Source organism: Hippoglossus stenolepis, chromosome 10 (genome assembly GCF_022539355.2).
Source record: "Hippoglossus stenolepis isolate QCI-W04-F060 chromosome 10, HSTE1.2, whole genome shotgun sequence".
NCBI lineage: Eukaryota > Metazoa > Chordata > Actinopteri > Pleuronectiformes > Pleuronectidae > Hippoglossus > Hippoglossus stenolepis.
Genome location: NC_061492.1, coordinates 5747566 through 5756685, shown reverse-complemented (window position 1 = coordinate 5756685; position 9120 = coordinate 5747566). Strand labels below are relative to the sequence as shown.

General features: G+C 38.2%; 1 protein-coding gene across 1 annotated transcript; it reads right to left on the bottom strand.

The window, feature by feature from the left end:
• Positions 1–1012: 1012 nt before the first annotated feature.
• On the bottom strand, positions 1013–7465 carry LOC118116995 (MAP3K12 binding inhibitory protein 1). Its single transcript, XM_035169004.2, has 9 exons — positions 7287–7465; positions 5907–6020; positions 5489–5701; positions 4832–4928; positions 4412–4477; positions 3867–4025; positions 3373–3470; positions 1417–1455; positions 1013–1320 (listed from the first exon to the last, which is right to left on the bottom strand). Exons 1-9 carry the CDS (start codon positions 7431–7433, stop codon positions 1213–1215), a joined length of 1041 nt encoding a protein of 346 aa, XP_035024895.1. The 5' UTR covers positions 7434–7465; the 3' UTR covers positions 1013–1212.
• Between the last annotated feature and the right edge of the window lie 1655 nt (positions 7466–9120).

Sequence of the window (9120 nt, the reverse complement as noted above, 5' to 3'; positions counted from 1 at the left end):
ATCAGGTCATTTGTTTTAATGACAGCCATTAGAGGTGATCATCACCACAGCGGTCAGGCAGATAAATCAGACCCTCTCGCTCAGATTCATCTAAGTGACACACGCACACAGACAGACGCACACGTGTTCCCACGATTAGACATTAAAGAAGTAAACAAAAATACTTCATTTTCTGTATCAATTGAATCTTTGTCCTGTTCCCATGGAGATAACTTCACCCCCTTTTATTTTTGAAATGCCAGAATATTTTAGGTCTAGAGGAGTTTTCTCCTCTTTGGCTCAGAGAGACGGATATAAACATCTGGGCACTGGAACACAAGTGTATATATAAACATAATGTTGTCTTGAACAGGTGTCTACAGCTATAAACAAGTTTCCCATGTTGATAATCTAACTAGCAGGCTGGCAGTAGTTTTACAACTCAGCAGATACCAGAACTAATCAGTTTTCAGTCTGACAGAGTAGAACAATATTCACTGTGACCTGCTTAAAAACCAAAACCCATTAAATCTGAATTTAAGAGAATTTTATGCTTTTTGAGGACTTGCAGGCACAATGTTTAACCCTGACTTTCTGCCAAACTTTAATATTCAGACTCTTTAAAAATCATTCGCTTTGGATTCCACATTCCTAAATTCTTTATGCACCAGCGGGCTCGTCATATTATCACTTCTTTGTCCAGACAGTTTGACGAACCTGCCAAACTGCAGCAGCTCTTTCCCTCCGACTCTTCAGTCAAGGGCACATTTTCACATTTGTACAAAATTCTGTCGGACAAGTAAAGTTAAAAATACACTGGTTACAGTTCCTCACATCCAAAAGTTATGACCTGATATTAAACTGAATATATTAGTGGATTGAACTTTGAGAACTTTCTACTCTCCTGTGATCGTATCGGCCACATGATCAATAATCAATGATGAAAATCGTTAGTTATCATAAGTTTCTAACAATAAAAGAATCACTGGTTGCAAGCACATGAAACATTTAACAGTTAAGTCATGAGTCCAAGTTTTCGTAAAAAGAAAAACACATTTATTTACAAAGAAATTACTTAACTTGACTAAATATTATTTCAAGGATTTAGTAAAAGAAGCATCACGGTAACAGCGACAGCGCTGACGAGTCGATGAGGGACAGAAAATAAAATACAGGAAATATGTATAAATGCATTAACAAATTAATTGTGTTCGGAGCATCGATCTGTGTTCACTACAGCGGACACTCTGTTCCATATCCAGGCCCAAACTCATTCACCCTTTTCAGCAGCGCTGCTTTCACTGCATTGATCTTCTCATCCAGCTCCGACAGACTGCAGGCCTGAAGGACAAGGTGAGGAGCAAAATGATCAAACCACCCAAACAGTTTAACCTTCACTCACAATGTGAAATGAAAGGAAACAAAGCCGCTGCTAACCTGAGCAGGGGACGTCTTTGGTCGCTTGTGCAGGTGACTCTACAAAATAAAAGCACACAAGGTCACATTAGATATTTTAAATTAGTACAATTTCTAAGCCACCCAGAGCTTTGATAAACATACCAAGGTACCTGTTTGGTTCCTTTTTACTTCAACTCAAGGACAGAAAGAGAATGTACAGAAGAGACACAATGTTAAGATGTTTATAAATACCAAACCCCTCAGCTTGGAGTTTTCTGAGGTCTGTTTTCCTTTCACATATGGAGAACGCAGCAGGAGATTGAACCGGTCGTATTCATAACAGGAAAATGTTGAGAACATTCAGGTGAGCGGTGGTGGCGAAGGAGAGGTAAAAAATCAGCAGTGACACTTTTGACCCTTATTACCAAAAGCTCTAGCAGCTCGTTGTCTTTCCGAGTTGACGTCTCTACGTGTTTGTCTCCTTTTTTTTTTTATATAGAGAGAGATATTTGTCTTATTTTTGTTTTTACAGTTTTGCATCTGTTGCAGGTTAGAAACGGCGTCAACACGCCCACTTGCACGGGGAGAATTCTCCAGACATTCAGTATATGTCTAAAAGCAGCTATTATAAAATACAAATAAGTGAAGAGCAACAGACACTGACTAAAGATTATGAGACAAATATAATTTATAGTCATGACGGTTATTTCTAAATTGTATTATACGTTTATTATATATTTTTGATAATAACTAGAGACAGGAAAGACAGTAAGAGAGAAAAGAGGGGAAACATCTGACAATGTCTTTGATCAGAGTTCAAAAGAAGACCTCATGTTTACGAGTGTAAGACCCTCGCGGAACTGTTTATCTTTAAGTTGCTGCATAATCTGTTAACTCACCTGCTTCGCTGTTCAGTGTTAAAATTATGTTTGTGAAATCCTCGGCCAACTGCGTACAGCAAACACCAAACTACAGTATTTTCAGATATTGCAGAAGAAAAAAAGAAAAAAGGAAGACGAAAAAGTGGTGCTCCGAATATAAAAGACCCCATCAGTTTATTCAAAGACACTCGACATCTTTTGCTCGGCTCACACAAACATGCAGTGAGTCAAGAGCAGACGGAAAGCAGCATACTCACAGAAGCAGCATGCTGTGCTGAGAAATACCAGTGTGAAGAGACATGCAGTATCTCAAGCACACTTACTCAGATAACTAAACACACACTGGACAGACTCCTTCAAGATGGGAAATTAGAGTCTGTGTGACTCCAGCTCCAGTCTGTCGGGTTGAATATGAAGTCCAATAAATTACTGCCGCGTTTTTTCGAGTCTGTGCGTCTCTTAAAAAGCACGGCGGAGTGAAAAGTCCTCATTTCTGGAGTCAGCTGTCTGCGCTGACCTAAATGTTAAAAGTAAATGTAACCAAACGCGTTGCATGTTTGATTCACATCAACTGAAGTGTCGCTGAAGGGGGGAGACGTGTTGAAGTATCAGGACACATCAGGAGGGAAACTCTATTGGCATCACGCACAAACTCCTCTCACTCAGTATATTTCATTTTCATCAGTTCTCCTACAGCACACCGGTGTTCTACACACTGATTTAGGCAACATAGCCATTAAATAAAGTAACTGCTGTGAAATGGACCAACTTAAAATACTCTTTGAGAACTTCTAACCACGAAAGTGACTCTTTCTCTAAGAGACTGTGTTTAGCTGAGCAACAATTATTCTTTTTAACTTTTTCTTGATTGAAGCAAATCCAAATGTCTAGAATACATGATGCTGTACCTCTACAAACCTGTGATTGCTGCTTCGGAACCTGGTGAATTCAAACTCTTGCATGTTTCCCCTTTTCAGATTTAATATCTTTCCTTTATCCGTCCTGCTTAATTTCTCATTGTCTGGCCTAATATTATGAGTGAAGGAATAGTTACTATATATAATACTTGATTTCAGCCTTTTTCGTGTGTCTGTTTCAAAGCCAGAGGACTCACTGTGGACTGAAAGTACTCGGGTGAGAGTCCTTCCAACTCCAGGATCCGATCCTCCAGCTTCTTCAGTCTGTGGTAGACACTCAGTGGAACCGGCCCCGCTGGGGAATGAAACACTTGTTCAACAGCCGGACTACTGATTGTTTTACAAGACAAAGTCAACAGATGTAGGGACGAGGGGGCTGCGAGTAAAGAGTTTCATTGAGTGTAAGATTTAAATCGGTCTGGATCATGGACTAGTTCATATTTGACCGTGTCACACTTTTTACATCAGGTCAAAAATAATGAATAGCATATTTCTAAATACTGACTGATTATCTTCATTATCTCAGATGAGTTATACTTAGAAATGTCTTCATAGTTACAGTTCCTCTGCCTTGTAATGTTAAAGTAATACGATGTACAATTTAGGACGTGTTCTAATCAACATTAGAGACAGAGTGAGACGCACTGACTGAAGTATTTGTAAAACTCTTGTGTCTTTGTCCTTCTCTGACCTGTCGGCAGTTTGAGGTGATTCTCGATGTTGTGAAGTCGTTCCTCTATCGCTGCATTTCCACAGTTTCTCACCATCGGCCCCCTCTGCTGCTCCCCCACCTCGCCTTGGCCTCCCCCACCACGAGTCTGGGGCCCATACGTGTTTACCACCCGTATCACTAGCCAGTCGAGGGATACAACACATAAACACAAACTGTAGCTCAATATTAACCACAGACTAGATGATGAAAACAGTCTTTGGTCATGTACAGTGCATGTAGAAACACCAAGAGTCAAACTAAACTCTTGACAATTATTACTTTGATTATATTATTTAATAATAATAATTAGCAGTTGTTTTTTAGGATTTCTGGCAGCATGGTCACCCAAAAACAAGACAAAAAGATAAACATCATATCAGTAATTATAAAAAATTATTGGTAAGGAACCTTTAAAGATGTTTGGACATGTGACTTTTTCTAAATAACTGTGTAATTGTTTTAAATGATGGCTGCAGTTCAGAGATGTCACACTGACATTAGCAGCAAACAGGTTTTTTTCTTACCTTTCACATGACTTTTGAAACCTGGATAAGGAGTGAACACTGCATCTGTTCTGGCACAACTGTTTTCTGCCGGGAGAAAATGAAAAAGAATATCATGTAAAAATGTTAATAAAATAAAGAAAATAGATATTTAAAAACGATATATACCCACTCGGATTTGATCAAAATTAGTGTGTCCTGGTTTCTAGAGCTGGTGTCTTACACAGGCTTTGAATTAAAAAAGATAAAGCCCTTCTGTCTGATGTTTTTCTCGTCGAAGCTGGTTGTGTTTTGAGACCGAGTGTGTTACCTACTTCAGCCCCACTCTTCGAGCAGTTCAGCCTGACCTCTCGCCTGTGGAAATCAGCTCTCTCCCAAACATTGGCAATCTGTGTGCAGGCTCCCTCTCCACCCTGCCCCCAACCTCTCTCCCATTCTCACCCTGATTGCAGTCGATCACGTTGCAAAACTCGCGCACATTGTTTTCATTGATCTCCATCTGCTTGCGTTCCATAAATGCAGATATTCTTCGCTGAATCTGCGGTGACAAAGGAGAGACAACACAGATAAGACGATACGATGGATTGATGAGGCTATTGATGGGTGTCAAGAAGGCGATGGGTTGTTTTTTGCCTCCTTAATGATAACCTTCTGCAAAACACACTCATTTAAATTACATGGAATGAGAAATGTAGTAGGAAATGATTCCAGGTAGCCCCAAAAAAAAGTTGAATTGCTTGCCATCATCACATGATGGAATATGAATACTGTTTGCTTGGCTACCAAAATAAATGCACAACAGAATGGGGCCTCTTGTCCTTCATCCACATGCAATCTCAGAGTAATGAGCATCCACTTCATAATTCATCAAGGACCTGGCCCTCTCTCAAAGCCCTCCAGCAATGTGGTCTGTTCTAACCGACCACAGCACTAAAGAACCCCTTATTTTCTGCCCAACTCATCTTATCAGGTCTCCATGTGCAGCGCGTGCACATCCGCGGCAGCAATTACTTAAGATTATTTATTTGCTTGAAACGGAGTAAAGAGGGCTCTAAAATTGTCAAAGCTGAGAGATCTGCTGACTGATCTGAGACCAACCTCTGACTTCCCGGCTCTGATCTGCACCATGACGTCATCGGCCTCCGTATCGCTTTCCTCCGCGGCCTCCGAGCTGAGAGGATGGCGCTCCGACGGCGCAGTCGTCCACTCTTTGTGTGAAAATGATGTGACTGTATCATCTGGAGTGTTGTCTCTTGTAGATGATCGATCACTTTCAGCATCCACAAGTGTCTTTAAGCTTTCTGAAACGGCCTAAATACACACAACACTTGTTGTTGCATCTTGGCAAATAATATGTTTTATATACACATCTGATTCTCAGTAACAACAATAAAAAGATAGGAAAATATTAAGCTTGTGTCAACTCAATTTACTTATTTTTACTCTCATTACATTACAATCATGCCATGTAACCAATATTAAACTGTATATTTAAGTTGCTGTGTGGCCACATTACCTGTAGTTTATTGATATGCTCCTGCAAACAGCTGTAAACCTCAGCAGCAGAAGATGGAGGATTCACTGTATTGGTGTTGACTTCTATTCTCAAAGCTCCATCACCTAAGTTGAGCTTGAGGGCAAAAACACAAATGAAAGTTAAAGTGTCACTGCCCTGCACAGTGTACAGCACATATAGTTTCTGACATGGAATAGCATGGTCTCAGCCTATTGCAAACATTTGTCAAGTAAATGTAATTTACTCATGGGAAGACCTGGAAGTTAATTAGCGACTATTTCTATATTCAGCTAATCTTTTAGTCACTTTACAAGAAATAAAGCAGGAATCATTAACAGCCTCTGTAAAGTGTAGTAGCGTTTTTTCTGCTTATCTTTGTTTTATATAAATATAATGTGTTTGAATTGTGGGCCATTGGTCAGATAATATAAACGATATGAAGTAATTTGACATCTTAATAGGGCCGTGTGAACAGTTTTAAAATATTTTTAAAACAAAACAATTCATCAAGAAATACTATTTTCTTCAGGCACTAAAACGGTGGAAACATTCCACTAAAATGAGACAAAAATTCGAATGTATTTTTGTAAGTGCACCCAAATTCAAACACTGTATAAATGCAGTGTTAATAGTGCTGATGCTGGAGAAGTGATTTATTCTTGCAAGACAAACGACAGGAATAAAACGATCACATATGAGTTAACAACAAGACTAAAGGGTCCTACAATGTGAAAGTGAATAGTAATGTGTAACTGTTTAACTACTGGTAATAAAATAAACAATAACTCAAATTAAATGAGGCTCTGTGAACTGGTGATGAACATCTGACATTTTACAAACAAAATAATCTTTAATATGAAGCCTCATGTGTGAAAAAAAAGTTGTGCAATGCAACTATAATATTGATCCTAATACTATAAAATGTAATTGTATTTGTATTAAATGCAGTTCATATACACGACAAAGGTACAAATACATTAAAACAACGTAGAGCTGCAGTGTAAACAGTGTAAATACTGCTGAAGTGATGTATTATTGCTTTAAGATAAAAAAGCAGGAATGAGGAGACTTTGAATGTGAGATGATTTAAACTCAGGGTGTGAACATGTGTAAATAAACAGTGCAGAGTAAACAGCAGCTCCACGAAGCTCCCGCTGCTGTGGAGCAGTCACATGAAGTTAGTTTGTGTTTAAACTAGTAGAAGCTCAAGTTGTTTATCTGCATTTTAACAGCGGGAGCTCCGCAGGTGAGTTTGAGCATCGACGAGTCAACGGAGGAGCTAACGTGCCCGGTGCTAAAAACATTAGCATGTCGCTAGCTAACGGACCGAGGGGAGAACCGCCGCTCGGGGCTTCGCGGTTTCAAACGGCGTCAACCAACCTCGTTCCCGAAGTGTGCGAGCAGCTTGAGCAGGACCCGGAGACAGTCCGAGCAGCTGGACGCGTCTCTGGACTCGTGAGGAGCAGCAGGAGCAGGAGGAGCAGGAGGAGGACGGAGGTTTCTGCTCCGCTTCATTGTTTCCGCCATTACTGCACACAGTACACAATACTGTCCGCTCATTGGTCAGGGCCAGGCAGCTGTGTGCGCGCAGTACATGAAGAGGCCGGGTGCGCGCACGCAGGAACACAGCGTGTAAGTGTAGCAGCGTCGAATAGAATAAAATAGAATAGAATAAAATAGAGAAGAATAGAGAAGAAAAGAGTAGAGAAGAATAGAATAGAATAGAGAAGAATAGAGTCGAGTAAAATAGAAAATAATAAAATAAAGTAGAGTAGAGAAGACTGGAATGGAATATAATGTAATGAAATAGAATAGAACAGAATAGAATAGAATAGAATAACATCGAATAGAGTAGAGTAGAGTAGAGTAGAGTAGAAAATAATAAAATAAAGTAGAGTAGAGAAGACTGGAATGGAATATAATGAAATGAAATAGAATAGAATAGAATAGAATAGAATAGAATCGAGTAGAGTAGAGTAGAGTAGAGTAGAGTAGAGTAGAGTAGAATAGAAAATAATAGATTAGAATAGAAAATGGAATAGAGTAGAGTAGAGTAGAATAGAATAGAATAGAATAAAATACGGAATAGAATAGAATAGAATAGAATAGAATAGAATAGAATAGAGCTCTGGTGGAAAATGACACAAATGCCACACTGTTAAAATACTTGTGTCTGTTACAAGAACTGAATTTAAAATGTCAGCAGCCTCTCCTACGTATGTAATAACAAAATGCTAATTACTCGTAAGCAGAAAAAGAAACCTTGTAATTGTATAATTTGCACATAATCTTTTGCATTTTCATTATTGATTAATACATCAGAATTAAAATCAATTACAAAGTGTAAATAAACAATGGAAAACAGTGTCTCTCACAACTTTGAAAAGACAAAAGTGAGCAGGGGAAGCAGCAAACTCTCAGAAGAAGGGATAAGATGATGTTTTTCAGTTTTTCACAAAGTTAGCTTAAAATGAATTTATTAATCGCTGATGATAAAAAAAATTGATATTTTTTCTGCAGAATGACTCAACATTTCAGCTTAAACAGCAACACCTTATTGTTGCAGATGGTTGAAACACAGACACTATTTTATATAAGGCTGTAACCTTTGATTATTCTTATGATTAAAATAACTGATTGTTTGGTTTGTAAAAAAAAATGAATATCAAATGCCACAATTACCCAGGGTTACAAATTGACCTTCATAATTATCCAACCAGAAGTATAAACTTCAAAAATATGTAATTTGAATTGTACATGGAAAAAAAAACTCCAATTATTACCAAAATAGCGGCCAGTTAATTTCTGTCATGTGATCTAATAATTTCATTTCTACTACTATATATTCTGTTGGGTATCGTTTCCTCTATGATAAAGCATCATTTTTTAGCTGAGTAATAAAGGTTCAGTGTTTTACTTTGAAATGGGCTGGAGTAGAAAGAAGCAGGATATTTATTTAACTTGCTCTGTTTCTGTTTCAATATCTTCATTATATTTATTCATTACAAATAGGTAGTATTTATGCATCTAGTAAGTCCCCACTATTAAGCACTGACATATAAAATGTAACAAATGGTTGATAACACAGTATAATATACATAACAATAAGTTGCCTGTTTATTAAGTACATCCTCAGACTAATAGTCCTCCAATGGCACCACCTTAAAGGTTGGAAATTTCAGTTTTACATTTATTAATAACAAATTCATAATAA

What these genes read in the sequence shown, in the direction of transcription:
- LOC118116995 (XM_035169004.2), bottom strand. Translation starts at nt 7,433, where the DNA reads ATGGCGGAAACAATGAAGCGGAGCAGAAACCTCCGTCCTCCTCCTGCT. An exon ending in TCACCTCAAACTGCCGACAG is followed by an intron (nt 3,471 to 3,866) that starts GTCAGAGAAGGA and finishes TTCATTCCCCAG; the next exon opens with CGGGGCCGGTTCCACTGAGT. An exon ending in CAAAGACGTCCCCTGCTCAG is followed by an intron (nt 1,321 to 1,416) that starts GTTAGCAGCGGC and finishes CTTGTCCTTCAG; the next exon opens with GCCTGCAGTCTGTCGGAGCT.